This window comes from Rhopilema esculentum, chromosome 5 (genome assembly GCF_057945365.1).
Source record: "Rhopilema esculentum isolate cy_ngs chromosome 5, ASM5794536v1, whole genome shotgun sequence".
Taxonomy (NCBI): Eukaryota; Metazoa; Cnidaria; class Scyphozoa; order Rhizostomeae; family Rhizostomatidae; genus Rhopilema; species Rhopilema esculentum.
In genome coordinates, this window is record NC_142819.1 from 4,196,717 (window position 1) to 4,220,550 (window position 23,834).

General features: G+C 34.6%; 2 protein-coding genes across 3 annotated transcripts; one reads left to right on the forward strand and one right to left on the reverse strand.

Annotated features, from left to right (window-relative positions):
* Nucleotides 1-315: 315 nt before the first annotated feature.
* On the forward strand, nt 316-3,463 carry LOC135689841 (transcription initiation factor TFIID subunit 6). The gene is made up of 2 exons (XM_089108583.1): nt 316-1,589; nt 2,772-3,463. The coding sequence occupies exons 1-2, from the start codon at nt 357-359 to the stop codon at nt 3,087-3,089; spliced, it is 1,551 nt and encodes a 516-aa protein (XP_088964709.1). The 5' UTR covers nt 316-356; the 3' UTR covers nt 3,090-3,463.
* On the reverse strand, nt 3,378-23,830 carry LOC135689837 (WD repeat-containing and planar cell polarity effector protein fritz homolog). 2 transcript variants are annotated; one of them, XR_010516558.2, is made up of 24 exons: nt 23,648-23,830; nt 22,373-22,417; nt 21,711-21,761; nt 21,381-21,451; nt 20,923-20,982; nt 19,331-19,448; nt 17,287-17,411; nt 16,803-16,880; nt 16,431-16,531; nt 15,398-15,460; nt 14,062-14,161; nt 13,668-13,704; nt 12,506-12,576; nt 11,950-12,003; nt 10,947-11,018; nt 10,730-10,821; nt 10,280-10,384; nt 9,903-10,008; nt 7,675-7,789; nt 6,853-6,976; nt 6,559-6,622; nt 5,515-5,611; nt 4,344-4,515; nt 3,378-3,516 (listed from the first exon to the last, which is right to left on the reverse strand). XR_010516558.2 is itself a non-coding variant. In XM_065207202.2 (24 exons), the coding sequence occupies exons 1-24, from the start codon at nt 23,709-23,711 to the stop codon at nt 3,416-3,418; spliced, it is 2,277 nt and encodes a 758-aa protein (XP_065063274.2). In that variant the 5' UTR covers nt 23,712-23,830; the 3' UTR covers nt 3,378-3,415. The 2 variants fall into 2 exon arrangements, 1 of the variants encoding a protein (XP_065063274.2); XM_065207202.2 differs by having other exon boundaries at nt 4,344-4,706.
* Nucleotides 23,831-23,834: the final 4 nt, after the last annotated feature.

Below are 23,834 nucleotides of genomic sequence, written 5' to 3' on the forward strand. Positions count from 1 at the left end.
AGCCCCCGCTTCCGACGGTCCTGAAGCAACTATACATTGACGTGCTGAAATGCTGAAAAATTTGTTATTGAGTTTGCAGTCAATGACCACAATGCAATCTCTGCTGAATCGCTTCATGATTGCTTCCAACTTAAAACATGACAATGTTTCCAACAAGAACTGTTTTGACAATGTTTCAATGAAAATTTGTCTTATTCTAAAATATACTTCTAGAAAGCGGTAAAATATTCCCTACAGAAATAACAAGATTTGGTGTTATTCTTCACCAACATTTCGAACAAAACAACATTTTATGGTAACGCAGCAGCCTTGAGCTTAACTGCGAAGGAGAGGAATGTTCTTTCGAGAATTAAAAGATGGCTGCCCAGCAAGTCGGGAGTCAAGGTGATCCTAGCTCAAGTATCGAAGAAGTGGACCCGCAAGCGACAAAAGAGAGTGTAAAATTTGCTGCTGATAGCATTGGAATTGAGAAACTAAATGACAATGCTGCCAACTATATTGCAGAAGAGCTCACTTTTAGACTTAAAGAACTGGTGCAGGAATCATTAAAATTCGTCCAGAATTCAAAAAGAAAGATGTTGCTTACACAAGATCTTGATCATGCTTTGAAACGACAAAATGTAGAACCATTATATGGGTTCACAACTCGAGACTTTGTGCCATTTCGTTTTGCAAGTGGTGGAGGCAGAGAGGTTTATTTTCATGAAGAGTCTGAGGTTGATTTGGAAGAGCTGTTGAATCAACCATTACCGAAAATCCCTTGTCCAGTAAACATAAAAGCCCACTGGCTTGCTATAGATGGAGCCCAACCAAACATTCCAGAGAATCCTCCACCAATAAACAAGGATAAGCAATTGAAAGAGATTCTACAACCATCAAGTGCAGAATCCTGTGTGAATGAAATTGATTTGCACAAAATGAGCAATGAAGCTAAAACTGATCAAGTGAAAGAAAAGGAAACAAAAAGTGGAAAGCAAGAAAGCAAGAGTTCAAATAGAGATAACGATGACAAGAAAAATAGAGATTCACCAGTCAAGCACATTGATACTAAGTTTAAGCCTCTTGTTACCCATGAACTATCAGTTGAACAACAGCTGTACTACAAAGAAATCACTGAAGCATGTGTTGGCTCTGTCGAGCAAAAGCGTACAGAAGCCTTGCAGAGTTTAGCTTCTGACCCTGGACTTTATCAGCTGTTGCCAAGATTTGCAACTTTTATCTCTGAAGGAGTCAAAATCAATGTAGCACAACACAACTTAGCATTGTTGATATACCTTCTGAGGATGATAAAAGCCCTAATGGAAAACCCAACCCTTTATCTTGAAAAATACTTGCATGAGCTAGTTCCATCGATAATAACATGCATTGTTAGCAAGCAACTTTGTCCTAAGCCAGAAGTAGATAATCATTGGGCACTGAGAGACTTTGCTGCAAGGTTAATGGCTCAGTTATGTAGAACTTTTAGTTGCCCAACAAACAACATACAGTCCAGAATCACCAAAACACTTTGTAAGGCATTGTATAATGATAAAGCTGCCTTAGCTACACACTATGGTGCAGTGGCTGGCCTAGCAGAACTGGGATTAGAGGTAAATACAACATTTAAATTATCTTATTTGTGCTTTCCAATAAAGTTTATAATATATGCACTGGGATTGCTATTAACCATTTTCCATGATATCTACCAAAGAAACAGCACAATAATGGTGCCATGGTAAGACCCTTGAAAAAATATACTTAAATGAGAAAGTTAAACATTCCTGAAAGATATCTAATGGAATTCTCTTTTTGGGATGGGAATAAATAATAATTTTCAAGCAATGGCATTTTTACTGTTAGTAAATGCTTTTTCACCCATAGGTAACTCCTGTGACTATTTTGGTCAACATAGTTGCAAAATTATAGAACATGTCATACTTGCCAAACAATTATCTTTCCCTAAAGTTTTCTCTTTTCATTTAAATGCATTAAAAAATTGACCCTGCCGAGACTCCCAAATCCCTTTCTCCCTGTGGTGCAGTCTTGGCTTTTCGCCATTAAGTCAACTTAATATTATGGGAATTAATCGTTTAATTCGAGTTAATACCCGCGGGGAAAGTGCGCAGATTCCCCTTTTCTAGAATCGGGTGGTCCCACACGTATATCCTTAGTAGGCTGTGGATATCATGTTACCTTAGCTATTTGCTAATCACCTTGTGGTATTATCTAGGTGGTCTTTTCCTGGCATATTTTTTTAAGTACAGTGATGCAGCTAGGGTCATGTCATATTTTGCAGCAAGACTCACACGTTGTTTGTACGCGTTTTCCCCTCCCATCCCTTTCCCCTTGTACTCACTTCTCCTACTGCTTATATCCCGTTATATGCTTCCTTCTGCCTTCTCCTGTCTCACTTCTTCTCACACAGTCATTCAATTGTGTGACAGGTGTATCAGTCTGATTATCGGGGTAAAAAACTGAGGCAGTTTTTTCCCTGGAATCAAACACCGACCATAAAATTGCGTCATTGCTCAGGCAAGACAAGGGCTGATGCACCAAAAGCCCAAAATGTTTTTCCTGAGATTAGGGTGTGGTTTATCATAACTAAGGGGCCCCCGCGATGGAATTAAATACAAATAATTAAAACTGGTCTTTTAATCTTCTATCACTTGCTGTGTGGTGTCACATTATATTATTGTGGTGTCATTATTTTTGTCTTTCAAGTCACTTTGACCATATGCATTATCTTACAATTTGAAAGAGAAAAAAATCATCTGTAAATTTTCTATAATCAGGTGGTGAAAGTGTTGGTGCTACCAAGGTTGAAAACAGAAAACAAGGCCATCACAGAAGCATTAGAGTCAAATTCCCCAATAGAGAAGAGCTCAGCTGAACACCTGCAAAATCTGTTAGTGAAGCATTGTTCACTCATAGCTGTGCGGGCCCGGGCTTTGCCAGATGTACTTGATCAATATCAGAGTGACTTTGGTGTTCTGCTTGGTAACTCAATCTTTAGAAGAGTTCAGCAAATAAGACAAGGTCTCCTGGGAAATGCAAAGACTCCTGGTACACCTACAACTCCAACTGTCTCTTCTCAGGTTACTGTGCACTAAATTGTCACAGGGACTTACATTTGAACACGTCTGCAAACCATTTGTTTAACCACAAACTCTTGTGTATTCTAGATGGCTAACAGTTAATTTCTGAACCATAGATTGAACTAAGAATCAAGTAAAACAATGGTTTTATTTTGTAAGTCTTAGTTTAACAACTGCTGAAAATATTTATGGCTATTTCATCATGGTGGCAAAGATATCTGTATATATATATAAAAAATACTTGCTTGTTATCACTATTTGTATATAACATTTTTAAGACAAGGTCACTCCCCACTGCTTTGAAATAGAATACATCTATATACAAAGTAAAAAACTAAACTTTATACATATCCAAAATTTATAATTTCATATTTACTGCTTTTTTCTTCTTTAGTTTTTGTTTGGTCAGTACTGTCTTTCTTTTTCTGGTTTCTTGAATTTGCTGTTTAAATTAAAAACATATTTATAAATATAAATACAAGATAAAAATTACAGAGTGAGAAAGCTCTGAATGATAAGTCATGTCCTTTATCTGTAGGTCACCCTACATCTTTGACCACATAACCTAAAAGAACACCACAAAATACCTATAATATGCAGAGTCAGTTAAATTTGTTAACAATTGGGTGAGATGTGGCCAATGAAAAATTTAAAGTTTGCTAAAGGATTACTGTTGGTTATGAACAGAGACAAAATTGAAGAGGTTTGTTGGGGAATGAGCCTGTGCTTATGTGGCCATATCTCAGCCAATTTGTAATGCATTCAACTGTTTCAGCACATTTAGAATTATTTGTTGCTGCTCTTTCGGGTTATGGGATCCAAATTCACTTCACTTTAAACTTTAAAACACATAGCTGAAACATGCATTTATTTGTTTAGATATACAGAATGCATAATTATCAACAAATGTTGAGCTCTCTTGTCCAATAATGCTATACTATTCATGCTTCTAGGATTTCAGACAGAAAATCAATAAAATGATAAATATTATGGAAAAAATCAAGTTTATTTGCCTGTAAACACACAAATTAACCCCCCACCCTCAAATATACCCTCAAGCTTCCATGTAAAATTTGTTTATGCAAATTTGTTCAAAGAACTTTTTCAGTCTTTTTCAATGTGAGATATCCAAAATAAGAACTATATGGCTTGTGCTCCAGTGGCTGTTCCAGATTCAGTACTCTGTGAGGCAGGAGCTTCTTTTAAGAGATCTTGTTAAGTCAGCTATTTTATTTAAAATAAATCTATGGAAAATTTTTTGTGACAAACCTGCCAAGGAGCTTGATAATTTTCTAGCCATCTTGTCCCTTGGCTCTGCTTGTTTTGGTTCAGTCATTTCAACTTCATTCCTGGATGGCAAGGTCATTCCATATTTTCTGTCATGCTTTCTTGTTGTGTTGATTTTCAGTTCTGAATTTCCACCTGCATCTCTTGTGTGACCCTGTTCAATATTTAAAGACGTCTGATTTGAATTCAGTTGTTGCTCTCTGAATTTTAATTCATTCCCTGTCATTGGCTCATAGAGGAAGCTTGGCATATGAGAGCCATGGTCATTTCTATAACCAATTTGTTGCATTGCTTGGAAATCAGCTTCATCACCTGATGCATAGTTTTCTCCATCCAAAATTTCATCTAAGAGATTTCATGTTTGAAATTGGATCAAATGTAAATGATAGAAAGTACCATACAGCACTAATATGTGTTTCAATTCCTCTTTTTTGCTATTTTGAAATACTACAGAATTAAGTTGCAAAATATTGCTGCATTTTCATCTGTTGGTGACAAACATGTTACTGAAACTTAATGCGATTCTGCATTTTCAATAGCTAGCAATAGGTGCTGAAATATTTTAAAATACGAAATAAGAAGAAATAGGAAGAAATAAGAAGATACATTTTCACAATGCAACAATGGTAAAATATAAGTTTCAGTGAGCAAATGAAAACTAAAGAAAAAACTAGCTAGACTAAAATAAACAGGCTATATTGAACATAATTTCATATGAAAAAACTATATATTTTGAATACTACAAAAATATAGTTAATGACATCTTGGCTAAAGGACAACTTTTACTCAAAATTCCGCATAAGTGTAAAGTGATGACAATCCTAAAATCATTGGGCAAGAAACTTTTGTATTTTGGAATCTGTCTGGGTCAAAGCAAAGGATCTGAACTGTGTAAACAGAAAAGTCTTTGCTAGAATCTTAAAATAAAGAAGAGGTTAGCAGCCAATGGTTGGTCAAAAACAAAGAACCAATCAAATGTGCCATTCTTCTTATCACATTATTTTCAATCCGCATATGGATATAAATTTCTGCTTTCTTTTTGTCATTATCCAACATTTTTACTTTGAGGGGCATAAAACAAAAAGTACTAGCACACACTGTTTCTGCTTCTGTCCTATCTTCAAATTTTATATAAATGTTTTTCCAACTTTACCTGAGTTGAGATCTTCATGGTGAAGGTGCATTGCTCTTTGTTTAGCAGATTCAGCTAATGGCTCATTACCCATATCTAAAGCAAGGTAATGTATGTCCTGCAAAATTTAAAAGCAAAATACTGTTGATAATACTGAATAAATGTATTTCTTTGGATATCTCTTACCAAGCCCTTTTTAAAATATTGTTTATGCAATTCATTCATTGGTGATTCAGGGCAGCTCTTTGCGCATCAGAAATACATCAGAATGGCTAAATTCTCATAAAATTACAAAAGAGGGTTTTAATATCTCTTTATACTGGCCAGGGTCACTAGAAAATAATTATACCTCTTATTGTCATGATTTTTGTGTGATATTTGTGTGATTATTATGATTTGTGTTAAGAATACAATTTTTAGCTATACAATAAACAAAACAATGTCATCTTGAGTTCTTTTCACACAAAGTGCGAACCTGCATTGTTTATTTTACACAATAGATTTTGTAACAAAGACTTGTTTACGTATGTTCGCATGTTTTGCTGTTGGTAGTTAGTTGAGTTGTAAAACAGTGAATTTGATATTACGATATGGAACTCATTACAAAGCGTCTTCTATTAGAATGATCTCAGGGCAACAATTCTTAACACTGTGTTACGAGCACTATTATTTTTTATAACAAGAAAAAACATTGAAGGTATTCAATACTTAATTACAGATAAGATTCCTTTTCATGACAAAATTCGTAAAAAAACACATAGAGAATTAGACACTAAAGAACAGTCAGTCAACATTTCAGTCGGATATTAAAACATCAAGTCAAAAGGTGCATGCCATAAAAATCACATCTAGTCATGTGGAGAGGCAATAGCATATGTGTTTGCAATCCTGGTATTACCAGGACTAATAGTATTGTTTTTCATTGCTGAATTTTTTGTAGCAGCAACCCGATTGTCAACAGATACCCCTCTAAAATAGACAATTATCTGGTTCCTGTTACTTATAAGTGCTCTATAGTCATCCAAAATGCTTTAGACATTAACTTTGAAATGAAAATTTACGAACCATGAAAAGATCTTTAGCACCAATATCAACTGCTAACAGGAATGCTTTCTCAAACCTCTGATGCCTGAATAAAAACAAATAACCTGATAAAAACTAAAAATTTTGCAAATAAAGATAAAACAATGATGATCATGAATGAAGTCGATATTACGGTGAAGATTATATTGGCTGCTTTTACTTGAAAAAATTCAGATGACTTACGCTAAAGAATTACATTGATTTTTCCTACTAGAAATTTGGTTAAGCCTAAAGGTAAAAAGGACAAAAAGTTGGTTAGAGAAGAAAGGACCAAACCTTAGGAGATGATGAAAAAATCGTCTAGCCAGACGAAAGATTGGATCACGGAATTGCAGCATCACGTCTTCTGAAATAGCCCTTGTTGGTGCATAAAAACTTCCAAGAGCATTTTCAGCAAATGCTAAAGAAAAATATAGAACTCAATAACATAAAAGAATTTGAAACGCAGGATCCGCTTTCCCGGAAGAACACCAAAAGAGCATCTAAATAGGGAGGGGAATAACACATTTTCTAGTCAACAATCAAGGATTGTGGCAGACAAGCTTGCTTAAACCATTGATAATAGAAACACACAAACAAATAAATGCGGATTAATATGGCTAATGCATTCATGGCACAAAGGCCAAAGAGCATTATAACATTCAATCTTCAATCCAAGACTTCTTCTCCCCTTTGAAATTTCACTAAACAGCCAAAGAAATTAAGGAATATCGCGTCCTTGGAGATTGCTACGTGTTTGATACAAAATGAAACAACATGCAACAGCATCTTTACGCACTAAGTATTCTTCTGCTCTTTGTATTTTAGCAAAATTCAGAAAAGCGCGGCTCATAAGATTTCAATAAACACTATTTTCCATGCTTTTCACTCTCATCACGTTCAATCGCTTCCAACTCTCTTCGTCTTCAAGTAGCGTAGGCCTAAAATCTGCTATGCAACAAAACATCTATCAATAGAATGGGTCGAGAGTGTCAAGTAGCAGACCCTGTCCGGAATGGATAAGGATACTGTCAAGTTAAAAACCTCAAGTTTTAATAATTAGATTAATAGTTGAAAAACAAATATTGCAAAGCAAAAAAATAGAAACGTTGTTTTTACCCTCTCTGTCTAATACCAAAGGCAGACGGAACAAATGGTCGATGATTATAGTCAAACAAGCAAAACACAAGCCTCCGTTTGTATTCCAATTCATGCTGTTCAAGAAATTCACCGCCTAAAAACATAAACCAATACATATGCTAAAAATTGCATTTTGCAGATATAGATAAGCTAAAAAAGCTACAAAAACTAACAATTATGTTTTGAAACATTGTTTGCAGAAAACATAAGCAGATATGTGGATGACTACATTAGATATGTTACAACCAAGGCAATCTATACACGTTCTGCAGGGATGTTTTTGTTGCTTGTCAACTTAAGTGGATCAAAGGCTTTATAAAAGAGGAAAACATAAAAATCGCCTTGGGCACTAGAAAACAGTTTAATGCTGATCAAATGAAATTTTATCAGAGGTAATTTCACGAAGGATGTTGCAGAATTGGATTTTGCTAGTGGTTCTTATTTTAGCTTATTTGTATCATTCTCATTTGGGTGTCAATTGCCATGCTTCAATTTGGTATTCAAGCCCTTTTGTGCTTCTTTGATACCATTGGGAATAATAGAGATGAAGGAGTTCTGTAGATTGGGCTTCTGCACGAAAGTGTGGGTCCCTTGACTCAGATGGGTGTAATTAATTGCTTTGGGTCTGGATTACCGTGCTTGCTTCGTATGTTGTTTCCACGCTGTTCTCTTCTCCCGTCCCTCCCTCCCCTTTTGATATCAAGCGTAGTGTGTTTCTGTAAATCTTTGTTTATTCTATTGTGTTAGGCTAGAGCCTGTTTACATCACGGGATTATTTTCATAGTACTTGTTATTTTTCGTTTAGGAAAGACTAGGCCCAACGTTGCTTCCTGTGTTGAGGGAATGTAGCCTCAAGACCTGATTTGATGAGGGATGCGGCAACATCTTCTGAGGCAGCCTTTTTATTTTATTTGATGGCATGCATTTGTTGATGTAAGATCTTTTTCTCCGAGTAAGAAATTAATAAGGAATTTTGCAATTAGGGCTTAAAAAGATGGTGTAAATGAAAAGGTACTCGGAATACTCGGACGATATAGCATCACTATATCATCGTCAAACAAATAAATAAAGCTGGTGGTGCAAACACACTGAGTGAAAACAGAGCTTACTAATACCAACAACTATTAAGTTAAAGTTGCTTACTGATCCAAAAAACACATTTATTGAAGAAAATTGTTTAGCTGTAAACAAGGATTTGAGAAACGTGTCTCTGTGTTTGGAACAGTTGACTTAGCTCTTTTAAGCGTTTGCAGTCATTGAGACAAGTGGCAATGCATAGAGGTTCAACTGCTTGAGATAATCTTTCTGTTTCTGACCAGGCCTGCCGAGAGGGCTGCCAGCAAATTGCCCCACGAGGTCTAGGGGGCCTCGTAAAGTAATGATCTCAATTTTAAGAATGGAACTAATCAAATGTAGCAAAATAATGCCTATAAATAGTGAAATGATTTGAAAGATTGCACGAAATGACTGCAAAAAGTTCCTGAAATGCATTTTAAGCTAATCTGAAGAGCATGGTCGGAAAAATTATCTGCTCACTTCGCTCACAAAGGGTCTCATCTTTCGGTTTAGTTCCAGGGCCTCCGAAACCTCACGGCTGCCCTGGTTTTGACGTGAAGGGAGATACGACCCACGTCTAAATAGAACTGCAGATACCAGGTTCGCTGAATAGAAAGAGACTTTGCCACGTTTCAAAGCGAAACAAATCTATTCTATACACACATCACCTAGGACTCTGCAATCATGGAGCAGCATAGGCTACAGTGCATTCGATTTTTATTATTAGCTAACTTTACATTCTTGCTTGAAAAGCTTGCTGCTCGTCAATTTTAATCGAGCCAGTTTATCACTTGTCGAATGAATCTGTCATTAACCTTTTCTTTTTTCAATGAATCCACTCTTAACAGTCATCATATTTGGAAAAATCCTTTCAAAAATAATTATACTCGTATATTTATGTATCTAAAAAGCTTTACTTAACCCACCCCCAAAAATTCTTAGCCCCTCCAGAAAAACCATTACCAGAACATGATTCCAAAGCTTCTTTGGAGATAATTAACAAAATTTGGACTTAAACAAAATCATACACCTATTATATTCATAACCAAATTTTAAATCGAGTCAAAATGCAAATTGTTCCGGTACTCATTAAAACATGCAAAGGATACTTTAAATGACAAAGATGAAATAAAAAAATCTACGAGACCTACCTCTAATTCTTGTTTGTTTTGAATATACTCCGACACAATCTCCACTGGACCAAGCCTTCCATTACTTAACACACCAAGCTCCACTCGCATCATGCAAATAGGCCCCCTAGCAGATATAAATAACCATCAGGAAGACTGTGACCTGTCTGAGACGACATCTTGATAGGTGGACTCTTTTTTAATACAAAAAAGTAACAAAAAAGGGCAAAAAGAAAATTTAAATGAAGTGAATTACTAGATTTTCAAAGAAAAGTTTGCTGGAAATAAATGTGCAAAGTCAAATGCATAAAATCTGCAAACGATAATGATCTTTTAAGCAAATATTTAACAAAGATGACATCGATCAATAAAGAGAAATATGGTGGGCCAAAACATACTTGTCAAAGGCAAGAAGCAAGTCATCGTAGCAACCAATAGCATCTGGAGGTGGACCAAGTCTGAAGTCACAAGCCCAACTGGCTCTGTCCAACTTACTGGAGTTGCTGTGGACAAAAGCAAACAATTTGTTATTCAAGGCTATTTTTAATAGCTATACAAAGAAACTTCACTGCAAGAAATCCTTGTTAATTAAGTTTACTAGAAGTTAAAATTACTCCGGGTTTCATACTCGGGTTGTCGTCGCTGTAGTTTCTCAAAGATCAGAACCGACTACAATTCTATCAAGGTAGTTGATCAAATCAATTAGAATGAATCTTTTTATCCCTTGTAAACTCAACATATAGTAGCTATAAAAATAGATACAATTTCTTTCTCAATTTTTGAATTCGGCATTAAATATGACAATTTTCTCTTCAAATTTACGCAAAAATAAAAAACTGCAAACTTACATGAAAAACTGTCCCAGTCTACTATAAGACTCTATTTTTCCTTGTTCAAACGAAAGGTTTAAAGGAAGTGGTGTCAATGCTTGATCGAATACCTAACGATGATAATAAAAACATATCAAATAATGCTAATAAATTCTTTTTATATTTGAGATTAATGGAGATTCAATTTGTTCTTTAGTCTCATCGTATCGAGTTTGGTTATCTCAAAATTTATTACCTGTATGTCAGCTCTTGAATTTGCAACTAATACCACTGCATCATTTGGATGCCATGCAATGAGACTTGGCGCCTACGAAAGACCAAACAAATAGTCTTCTCTGTCATTCATGAAAATAATTGCAATACAACAAAGGCTTGTTTTAAACAGACTATTTGATGCTATGCCAAATTTTCTACAATTCTCAGCAAATTTTTTTGTAACGATGTTTGACTAGTAGGGCAAAATTTGCTAGTAGGATAAATGTAGGATAAATAAAAATAGGATAAATGGATGCTGGCAACACGTTCATTGCTCTTCAAGAGAAGCAGCGCACCTTTGAAAGAAATTTTCAACATCTTAAGTAAAATGAATCAAATTCTTATTATACATGTCATCGATGTATAAGAAACTGTTTCCAGTCCCATAGAGTATCAAAGTGATGACGTTACAAAAATATATTTTTAAATTTTTTCACTTTTGATCCCATAACCTGAAAGAGCATCGTGAAACACCTCTAAATATGCGAAATCAGTAGAATGGGTTACAAATTGGAGGAGATATGGCCACATGAGCACAAGCTCTTGCCCCATCAAAACTCTGTAAATTGGTCTTGCTTCATAACTTTATGAGCCAGACCAGTATAACAGTAATCCTTTAGCAAACTTGAAGTCTTTCACTGGCCATATCTCGCCCAGTTTTTAAATATATCTAGCTTATTTTGCATATTAAGAAATTTTTTAGGCCGTTCTTTTAGATTCTGTGGTTAAAATTAGAAATTTAAAAATTTGATTCTTTATGACGTCACACTTCGGTACTCTATTAACAGAAGACTAAAATTTATAATGCTTGTTACTGTCCATAACACAAGCTAGCATAAGAAATCCTTCAATGCCACACTAAAATAAGCTAAACATATTAAAACCTTTCACCTGCATCTCAAAACAATTTGAATTATTTCTCAATAACAAGAACCATCTCCAAATACTTAAACATTAAGAAAATGTCAGCATAAATCAAGTACCGCAAATTTTGTTCTAGCTGTTTGTGTCACTTGGCGTTCTTCATCGTAAAGCACCTAGATAGAATTTGGCACAATTAGCAAATCGCATTCAACTAGAATACAAGTAACGCATTAAAACAAATAAACAAAATTGGGTAATAAACAGCAGTGTTGATGAAGAACTATGAGAGGTACAGTCACCTTTTCCATTCCCTAAATAACACTACATCACATTCAATTTCTCTGAATTTCTCGCCTGGGATCTATTTTAGAAAGATTTTGAGTGAGTTGTGAATGACCACTGGATTGCTATGAAATTATATGCCCCTATCGTACTAACATTGTACTGTAGGCAGATCTTTTATACTTGGCAGATCTTTTATACTTAGATCTTCGTGATCTTTTATGTTTGTCATCAGTACAAGGGACGTTGATTTGGTGCAAATGACTAGGTAGGGACATTAATGTCAATAAGGTTCCTACAGCCATCAACTGTTCTTCAAACAAAGGCTTGTCAAAATAAATATAACAAAATAGTCTTTTTTGTCAGTAAATCATAAGCATCGCTGAGACATACCAAAGATCCATCATCGCAAGCCAGCAAAAGTTTATCTTCTTTATGATTTCTCCCCTCTGCAATCACATTACCTAACAAGAATAGAGCCAAGACTTCCTATTTACAGTAAAGTATATCGAGTTGCTAAATAAAGGTACCCAAAGACAAAAAAATGTATGTTTATGCACAGCAGAAATATAGGTTTGAATACAATTATCAGGATGTTACTTGTAGTTGTCAGCTTTGAGTTTCAAGGAGAGTGAAGGGAGGTTACTAAAGATTAGAAATTACAATATTATTATGAAAAAGGTTCCGCACACACATTTTGATAAGAATTTTCCTTAGCCTCTGTACGATATTCTTAATTTTCTATTAATGTTGAGACTAAGATGATTCTTAAATTATTCTTAAGCAACACAAGGTGTAACTAGGTTGCATTATCTTGTTTATGATTTCAAGGTTAGATACGTCTATTTCAAGACAAACAGCGTGAAATTCGCAATTTTTTGCTTTCCAAAAAAGTCAAATAAACAAAAAATTCAATTCTTGATGAAGCTTGAGCCTCGCATTATATCATTCTAAGATTTCAGCGATTTGGAGCTCTAGTATTCTTATAGACTATATTCTTATAAAAATTGTGTATCGCTCGCTACGTGTTAATGATCTAATTCGAACTATAGACAAATAAAGCATCAAGCAGGTGCTTAGGATCAATACTAAAAATGCCAATTTGATTTACTGTCACTGAAAAGAAGCAGATATGCTAGCTCCTTCTTCCCAAGCCCCCAAACTAATGGGCAAAGGTAATAGTAACAGTTTATTTTGGATAGAAAAGGATCTACCAGAAAATTGCTGCTGCGTTAAATAAGTGGAGATAAATAATGCATCAGTAAATGGGGCCTAGGGCTAAGACGAGAGGCAAAGTGGGTTCGAAGTCTCTCCTAGGGAGCTTCACAAATGGAAAACAATATAGGTGCGACAAAAGAGGAATGGCTTGGACTGCCAAACATTCACTGTAAAAAAACATAAAAGCTCTTTCAAAACTTTATAGGAACTATATTCAAAGTATAAGACATATTTGAAACTGAAGTCAACCATTGCGAATCTTTAATCACTTCTTGTTGTAGTATAAAATGATGTAGTGGAAGACAAATAATTAGCCAAAAATTAACAGCCCTATTACCTTTAACTTGAATGGGAATTGACGTCACTCTTTGAATCTGAAGGATTGTTAGAAAGATAATCAGAAACGTATTGTATTTGATATCTTAGTACATTACTTTAACGTCTTTGATTTTCTGACATATTTTTCATAGCTATGAGCTTTCAGAAAGTTCCATTTGAACGTATATCTACGATAGCATTTATAGTGCACAGAATCAGTTTTTTAAAACCTTTTAAATACCATTAACAAACCTGACAGCCATAGCAACTTTTATCTGGTTTATTAGCAGATGACAAAACAAGACATTATGTCAAAACGTCCTTTTTCACTGTTGACATATTAAAAAAATTTAAGCTTAGCGAAATGGGAGTATATCAAATAAGTGATACCAAAAAAATACAGAAAGAGATACCTTGCTTTGGTTGCATTCGTAAACAATGCTTTTGAGGGTGTAGCTGCCACTTGAAGACTGGGAAGATTCGACCGAAAAGAGTTGGTTTGGTTCGTTGTAGCTAAATGATGAAAAAGAAACAATGAACAATAGCTTACTCAAAACAAACAAACATATATAGTTACTAATATTCTGCTTGATCAAATTGTAACGATATCAAAGAAATTTTTTGTTAATTTTCCAAACAAATCTTACAGATCCTTTATGTACAATAATGACAAGCTAAGGCTGACAGGGAGAAAATTCTTCAAGAGAAGGATAATAACATCAAGCAATTTGACATTTTATAAATAGCTTGCATCTTCTGCCGTTGTTTATCATATGCTTACATTATTTCTGATTTACTGTTTGTACAAAAAAAACATATTTACATATTTACTAAAAAACCACTTTCTGTATGTACACATAGCTTCACAACGTATTGAGATACCTTGAAACTTTCGAAGAATTGTTATGAAGTGAACTTTAAAATACTTTTTTGATCATTTCTCGTTAAAGATAAACGACGCCTAACTCCATCAAATTCTTCACTTGATATAGTTGATGGACTGGAGACATTTGGGCATACCAATACATTTGAAAATAATCAACCGTAAAAAATTTGTAGGTCAACTTGGGGATTTCGAAATGAGAAATTGTAAAAGTTGTTTTCCATCAGAATTACGGAGAGTTTATCAAGAATTTAAGCGCAAGAACTGTGAAAAATATTTCAGTGATAGGTTTGAACCACTGAAAGGCATAAAAAAGCTAAATTTCGAAAAATCAGAAAAAAAGAGCGGAAAGGTCATGAAAACACAAATTCTTCAGCCACTTATAAGAAAAAACCATTGATGAAAAAATTAATCATAGTATTGACTTTTTATCGGGTTCTGCTATTAAAATGCAGCTAGGATAAGGTTCAGCTTCGTTTTTTTCAGTAAATTTTATAGGAACCTCAATAGTTTGATGTAGTTACTTTCCATAGAAAATCCTTTATTATGCATAATTGTTTGGCTATCTCTGGAAGTTTTCAAGTTCATGTGACCTTGCCCATACCAGGCCATTCAACTTGTGTTCATATTTTGCTTAAAGATGCAACAAATTTACACTTTTTTTTGTTTCTATGGTTATAGATTAAAGATGAGGTGTATTTTCAACCTATAAGAATTTTTGTAGACAGTACATACCTAAACTACTTTGGACATTGCGAAACCGAATTAACTGCAACGCATTTTTCATTGTCGCTGAGTTTACGATATAGTTTCCTGTGTATGGTATGAAGACACCGGAAATCAAGACATGTACATAAAAATATTACCTGAACGCAATGCTAAGTGGATCCAAGTCTGTATGAATGTGACACAATACATCCAACTTGTCACTAAAACAAAAGTATTCATGATTGACAAAATGGTCAGCAGTGTGCTGATAGGAGAAGAAAGCCGAACACGTGATAGGCAACATGCAAACACCCTCTATCAAAGTATTTATGTCCTTCAAACTTAGATAGCAGGTATAGGATTTTAATCAAGTAGGGTTCAAGATAATTTCATTGTTAAGCTATAACGAATCATGTATACGTCAAAATGATGTCCTCCTTTTTCTGACGTGGAGAGTCATTTGAATAGCGGCAGGGTAGCAACCTTACAACTAACAAAAAATCTGTGATTGAGAATTCTGAAGTTTTGATAAGCTTTACAATGGGTTATTTTCCATTCAATTAACACATGAAAATATCGAAAAAGGGAATAAATAAACATGTGTGCTTGAACCTATTATTCCTATATTTATAAACAGTCTAAATTACTATGAATAGTGGTCTCTTATGAGCTCAACAACAATATTTTGTACTTTGATATTTTTGGATTATATCAACACTTTTAGCTGAAAATTTTGGGTCTGTTAGTTTTTTTGAATACTTTTAGATGAATTTAGATGACTAGGGATGGACCTCGCCGTATATAAAATGTATGAGTTTCTCCTATGGGTTTCTTTTATGTCATATAAATTCACTTCATTGATGTAAAAAGGGCAAATCAGAGAATGCAACCTGCAGGGCCAGGTTTCATACTCTGATTGATACGTTTCATATACCAGGTACACATGATACTATAAGCAAACTATATAAAGAAATATAAACACTTAGTTAGACTTACTCTATAAGTCGCAAATAACGCTGCTGAATTGAATTGATCGAGGATCGATCTGTTGCAGTGTCCGTAAAGCAAGGCAATAGCGAACCAGAGGCTGGTGGCGTAAGCCCTCTGCCTTGTAACTAAATACGGAGAACTTCAAATAACCATGTTCTCAATGCAGTTACAAAGACAAGATAATAACAGCAACTTGCTCACCTGCTTACGGACAAAACCACCAGGTTCATTCGGCCTAAATCACCAGCCATTGGCGACCAAGGCCAGACAGCTTCGCTTGACGAAGGCCACCACACACAAACCTAAAAAAGTAATAAAAACAGAATAAATGACAGACAGTAGAGACTTCGATTCGTACATGCTAGCCACTCTGTGAGAAAAAGGATAAACCTGGAAACGTTTCTCATCACAAGCGCAAAATTTCAATATTGTATGAACCTTCGATTGAAAACGGGACACAATAAAGGTCTGCCTACTAGATTTTCTTTGCAGTCGTTGTATGTAAGAGCTCTTCCTCAGCGCCTACTGAAGATGCAAATGCACAATACTACATAGGTATATGAAAAAACTTACCAAGTCCCCTCTACAATTCACAGACAGCCTCCTATCTATGGCTCTTCCCGAAGGACCAGGAATATCAATCAGTTTCACCTAGAAGACACAAAGTGGTCATTGCTGACAACAACGCTTCAATTAGCTTCCAGATCTAACAAAACTCACCTTCTAAAACAGGATTTAGATGACGACTTTTGATAAAACTTTAGGCAAATGGGAACTTTAAAATTTCACTCTAAAATCAACAAAATTTCGCAATTAAACAAATTCGGTTATAAAACTACAATCATTGATTGATGAATGTTGAAGTTTGACAAAACTAATAGAATCAAAATATTAGTCTCAAAAGATCTAGAATTAAAAAGCATACAGATTTCTTCACCACTGTCCATCATTTGAAAAAAGAGCATACGTTGGCAACGAAAATTGGTGAGACAAGTCTATATCGTTTTACACTGAATCAGGGAACATGACAGTGTCAGGATATGAATTTGTTTCTTACTTTCAGTTCTAAAGAGCTTAGCTTTTCACCCTCTTTCCTCTCAGTTGGTCTTTTTCCATAATGAATGTAGCCTATCTTTGACTTTTCTGTGAATGCTAATACCATGTACAATTCTTCAATGACAGCTGCAAAGGAAAGCGAACACGTGACAAACCTGAAAACAGTTGTGAGAAAATGCGAAACCATTTTTAACATCTAATGCACAAATTATATATCATGAAAAAGTCTACAGTATCACATGAAAGGTATGACAAATTCTTTTTTACATTGAAAGCTGTGATTTTATACCATTCTTTAGAGTATGGATTGTTCCACTTCAAAATTTTCATCTTTTGGTATACTGTTAAGCAGATGTTAAGGTTACGTTAAACGTTTTGAACACGGAAATTGGTTTTTCCTTCCTAAAGGCCAAACGGCTCAAGGAATCTGGATAAACTATATATCATTCGATGCACAAGATTATGGCGTATCTAGCCAGATAAAAATTATTGGCAAATAATGTTAACTGTTATTTTCCATGCGAATTTACTGGTCAAAAAGTGTACCACCTTCAAAAGCTATTATGTACCCTTGCGTTTGAGGTAACAAAATCTGACTTAGACCAGCAGGAAGTGCAGGTCCTAAGCTACCAAAGTGTGTCTCAGATTTTTTGAATTCCTCCTCTTCTTGAAACTATACTTTGTCAAAAATTGGCAAATAATTTTTCCACCCTCCCGCAACTGTATTTGGGTATAAAAGACGGACCAGAGAAAATAAAAATATTTTGAGACACACTTTGTTTGCCCAACGTCTGCCCTGGCCGTGTGCAAATTATCGAGCCATTCGATTGGTTCCTTGGGTACATAATAGCTTTTTCGTACCTGCATGTAGAGGAATTTCGAGTCCGGAGAAAACGGGATTTTACTGATCGCACTTGCAAGATACAAACGTAAACCTCAGTGTAATCCGGGGCAAGTCACTTGAAGATTTAAGATCAATAAGCCTGTTTAAGTAAACACGGCCATACATTGGATATATGGATGTGCCATGCGATATTGTAAATGAGACATGCGACCACAACCGCAAAGCAACGATAATCGGCCTAACAGGTCAAGAGATTTTCAGGCCTTAACTAAAAGTTTTGATAAAGAAATTATGGAAACCTTCGTTTACATGGGATTTTTTCCACTTTCAAAATTTCTGTTTGTTTCAAATTTGGTATCATTGTGTGCCTTGAAAGTTCAGCTCCTTGAATGTGAAAAAATCGAAAAAATGATGTTTTCATCCAGAAAACGTTTACCGTAACCTTAACATACAAAGTACAAACACAACTTTTGGGCGACCGAAAATTTTTTTGATATCTACTATGTATTACAAGGAACAATGCAGCCAAAATACTGTAACTTTGTTCAAAATCACAAGGAAAAAGCAATTACGTACAAGCCAATAAATCATGAAAGCTTAGATAAACATACTTCTCGTACTTATTTAAATTACTGATTAAATCAAATTAATTACTTAATACAAAATTATTTAACTTGTTAAAATAAGTGCATTTTGTTGGTAACTTACTCAGAAGTAAAAATAGTTTAAGAAACAACAAGATTTCTTGAATAAAACAACAAGGTGGTGGAATGAATAAAAAAGTTTGTGGAGAACAGCATTTGATGATATTATAGCATACAACAAGATTTGAACTTGTAAATTCCTTTATTATAGATATGTACACATGTTTTGAATTTTGAAGAGCATCAAAGTTTGACAACAGCTTAAAACAATTTTCAAAGGAAGGAAGTAAGTAAAGAAGCTTTCAAATGAGAGATCAAGGATTTTTGAACCTGATTCTGTTAGTTAGGAACTTTTCGCATCTAAAATTTCAATATTGTGCAAAAATAAGGAAATATTAGCAAAGAAAATTAAAAGGTTATATCATGAGACATGATAGGAAGTGATATTTTATCATGAAGGAAATGAAAGAGATTTCATAGACATTAATGGCTACAAAACCAATGATAATGAATGAGGAGTAAAAGATGCAGCAAACATTAAAAAATAATTCAATTACCGTTGTGAATTGGGTCGCTTATTTTTCCAACCAGTGACTTATCAACTAATATCTTATCAACATCCGCAAAGTTGAAAGAAACAGTAATAGTCACTATTGTTCCATTGCTAAAAAGTATCTGTATGAGAGAAGGGGCAAGTTACAGTGACATAAAAAGCTTAAAGAATATTGAATTAAAGATCTAAAATCCCTGCAGAAAGTCTTGTTACGCTACATCAATTTTTTATATTTAATACTACATCCCCCTCTTGTCCTTAGAACAATGTTTTTTATGCAGTGTTTAGAGGTTTCGTGTGGTTCAATGGATTCCTGCCAGATAGCTATGATATTCAACTTTACAAACAAAATTGTAAAAAAGTTATCGAAACAATTCTGCTTTCGTTTGATAAAAATGATTATTAATAAAACGGTTTACTTCTCTCAGTAGTTATTCGCATATTTGAATCTAGACAAAATACGAACAGAGCTACATGTATTTCCTATGTTCGTCAATGCAATTTTTAAAACAACAAGGATGAAAATCAAGTTTTTAAAACATTCAACTTTTCTGGCTCTTACTGTTCGAACCCAAAGTGTCGTACAGTATAAACCCACGTGTAAGAACCTAGGGATTTAAGAACCTTCTGGCAGAAATTTGCTTTTTTAATACTCCAAAATATAAGAACCTACTTCGCCAAACAATTTCCCACAGGTTCTTAAATGTGGGGTCTCACCATTTTAATTTATATACTTTTTTTACTGAAATCAAAAAAGGTGACCGAATATTGAATTGCTAAAATAAAACTCAAAAAGCATAGTGTATGTTAAATTTGAACTGAAATTTGAATGTGAAATTTGAAGTTATGAAACAATATTGCTACTGTTTTATACACAGTACTGTATCATTGATCCATTCTTGGTGGACATCTGGCAACATTGGTGCACTAATAAATATTTTGAACAGGCCGATTTAATGTTGTTTTCTGATAGTCAATAACAATATCCACTTTGTAGAAATTAAGAACCTAACTAAAAACCTATTTAGCCTAAACTGTCAATAAGTACCGGGTAAGTACCGCATAATACAAGAACCTCTTTTGCCAAATTTTGAAAAATGTAGGATCTTACATGTGGATTTTTACTGTACAAGGCATCTGATCGATGTTCTACATAACTTAGCAAGCTGGCTAGCCTGAAGACTTTAAATATGGATTCACCATACCGTAGTGCCTCGAATAAGCGCCCGGGCGCTTATTTAATTTTTGAGGCTCCAGAGTGGGCGCTTATTCGAGGGAGGCGCTTGATCGAGGGGGCGCTTATTTAAAAAGTAGATTTGGGTGCAAATTGTGTTGTCCATTAATCTTTCTGGCTGAATTGCCTTCCAATTATGTTTTCGTTGAAAATTCGAATAAACGCCCGTTTTTTTAGGTTGAAGGATTGGCGCTTATTCAAGGGTTGGGCGCTTATTCGAGAGTTGGTCGCCTATTCGAGGGTGGCACTTATTCAATATCTTCACCTCTAGGGTGGGCACTTATTCGAGGGGGCTCTTATTTGAGGGGGGCGCTTGTTCGAGGCATTACGGTACTTTCATGAAACAAAATGAAAACTCTTACCTGGAGATGTCGAATCGACTTCCATTTCAAGGCAGCAATTTTAAATGTATCAAGGAGTTCCTATTAAAATTTGTCAAAGAATAAAGAAATTCATCTTCAATATGCATAAAAACTTTGCTTAATGAAGACTACATTCAGATTTTCAAATAATATTTTTTCATCGTGATGGCCAGATTCATGTCAGATTTAGCAATGAGGAATGACTAGCAATAAACGTTAGTTGAAAAAAGATATTGGCATTATACATCATTATCCACTTTATCCATAGATAGCTTTGCTATCATTTAAAACTTAATAATAGCCATAAGACTAAAGTTTTGAGCACAGGAATTTGTGGTTATTTATATCTATCAAAATTTTTACAAAAATGTGACCTTGCAAAAAAATAAAAGTACGAGCAGCAAATTTCGAGATTTTCAATAGCAAGCAACAAACAATTTTAAATAATTGTGAATTACCTCAAGATCTTGCAAATTGTCTCTTAGCTTTTCTGGTCTTTTGTTGGGCAATATCCAGTTTATTCCTCTTCCTAAGAATTATTTGGTTTTGAAATTACCTCTGCTTATAAATTATGATAAATTCTGCATCTGCTCAGATAAGGATACAATGAGTGCTTTATCTCATTCTGTGTCCTCAATTGAAAATTACTTTGTATCACACAATAAGTGGCATTCAGATGTTTTTTAATATATACCTAACCAGAAAGGTTTAAATCTTGAATTCAATTTCTTATCTTTAAAGCTTTTTTGCTATCATCAAACCAGTAGATTACTGCAAAAAGACTGTACCTTCAACCCACTGTCTCTTGCTTTCAACAATGGGGTCTTCTCCAATACTTCCTAAATCAATACAAATGAATTGAAAAATGAGCATTCAAATGAAAGAGATATTAGAAAAATATTGCATAAAATGTGATCAAGAAGACTAATATTGTTATGTTTACTATTTGCTGTATAAAAGGAATGGCAAAGAAGTTACATCTTCCTAACATTAACAATTATTTTGAAAGTGCTGAGAAAGATGCCACAGAAATGCAGGCTTTAATTGGGGGGGGGGGGGCTAAATGCAAGCATAAATAAGGCCCATAATTTTCTGTCAAGATGACATACTGAGAAATATAAACAGCATCTACGCAATGTACTTTTGAGAGATTTTATTGATTTGGCCTTTTTATGAGCATTTTAACTAGAGTTGCTCACCCATCTGGTCTCCTTTTGTAATTATCAAATCTGGCAAATCTGGACTTTCAGCACATTTATCTTTCGTCAATTATCAAACAAAAGCCCATAGTTTCCAATGAGAATGCTGATTGGGGGCTTGAGCCCCCCTAGCTGATACATTTCAGCAACTAAAAACGTGACTGTGAGTGGTTTTTTATGGTCAACATGGAGAAAGAGGGAGAGAAAACAAAAACCCCACAAGGATTTGTTTACAAACCAAACAGATTTACCTGTGCTTCGGTCATGATAAATATGGACACCAGAATGATTCTCACCTGAAACATACAACCTCTCCTCTGTCATACAGTTATGTTAAAATGATAATAGCGCATGGGACAAAATTGATAAATTTTCAATAAACAAATAACCATTATGTAAATCAAGGCCAAATAGCAGAAATAAAACCAGAGTCATAAAACCTACTTTTGGTAGCTAGGTAGCAACAAAACAAAGTTAATGCAATAAGAATAAAGAAAAAACCATTGAAATATAAAGACGCTAGCTGAAATAGACACATAAAAAGATTCAAATTAAAATATCAAAACCATGTAGCCAGTTGGTGTGACAAAAAATGATTTTTTACAAAATTTTTGTTTGATTGACACAAAAACAATAAAAAAAATGAAAAGCAACATAGGAAGGGAAGAAAAAGAGAAAAAAGACAAAAAAGGAAAGAAAACAAAATAGTAATATGATAATGATAACATAGTAACAATGAGTATATGGTGACAAAATAGAAAAAGGGCAGAAGGGGAGCCCTGATGTTTTGATGTCTTGAAACTGATGTTTTGGCAATGCTTTTTGCTTGGCGCCAATGCATGGGGGGCAATCAATTTATGAACACCCTTGTTTCATCTGTTTACTGGAGAAGAGGGTAACAGCTGGTGCTTCTTGCTCAAAGCTCACAAAATTCACATGGAAAATGTAAAAACAAGCTAAGAGCAGATGCTGTTCAGTAAGTGTAAAGCTTTCATATTTCCTTATGAATAAGAACTGGTTTCACCAAAACTTTTGTTTGGCCTACACATATTGAGTTAAATCTGAATTCTCATACAATGAAGTTTTTTATTTTTTCATTTTATTTTTATTTATTTATCCATTTTCTGATAGTTTACTTGTACATCTGTATGAGGGAAAATGCAACATTTTGCACTTCTCCCAAAGATGCCCTCAGTGCAATTTTATTTGGAGGCATGAAATAAAGTGCCTCAAGTGTCGCAGGAGCTTGTTTTATGGAGCACCCTCACCTTGCTTAGAGAAGGCCTGGACATTCTGTGGCCTGGACAACATCTCTTTGGCATAATTTTTTGTTTTTGAAGGTACTGGTGTTTGGCTGAGGCACATAAATTTCTGGCATCAAATTCTAAAACATACTATGTTACTTCTTCACTATCTTTTGTACCATTAGTTCTTTTTCAGAATATTATTAAATAAGAAAAAAGGGTTGCCAAATGAGACCAATCCCACCATTTGACAATATAGCATATATAAAAAGATTTTCTTACCAGCTTGTGACATAAGTTTCTTTAATGACCATACGTGTAGGTTTGCATGCAAAGCAGCTGTCATTGTTGCACATGCTGGAACTTCTGAATTCTATCGCTCCTTGTTATTTGTTTACTTGCTCTCTTGCATTTTCAAAGAAAATCACAACAAATCTGGACAACAGACGGAATAGGAGGCAAAAGTGAA

Coding starts and splice junctions, on each gene's coding strand:
- LOC135689837 (XM_065207202.2), bottom strand. CDS start 23,711: ATGACAGCTGCTTTGCATGCAAACCTACACGTATGGTCATTAAAGAAA. Junction 15,461..16,430: donor GTGGTTTTGTCCGTAAGCAG/GTGAGCAAGTTG, acceptor CTTTTGTTTTAG/TGACAAGTTGGATGTATTGT. Junction 10,822..10,946: donor ATTCAAGAGCTGACATACAG/GTAATAAATTTT, acceptor TATCATCGTTAG/GTATTCGATCAAGCATTGAC.
- LOC135689841 (XM_089108583.1), top strand. CDS start 357: ATGGCTGCCCAGCAAGTCGGGAGTCAAGGTGATCCTAGCTCAAGTATC. Junction 1,590..2,771: donor TAGCAGAACTGGGATTAGAG/GTAAATACAACA, acceptor TTCTATAATCAG/GTGGTGAAAGTGTTGGTGCT.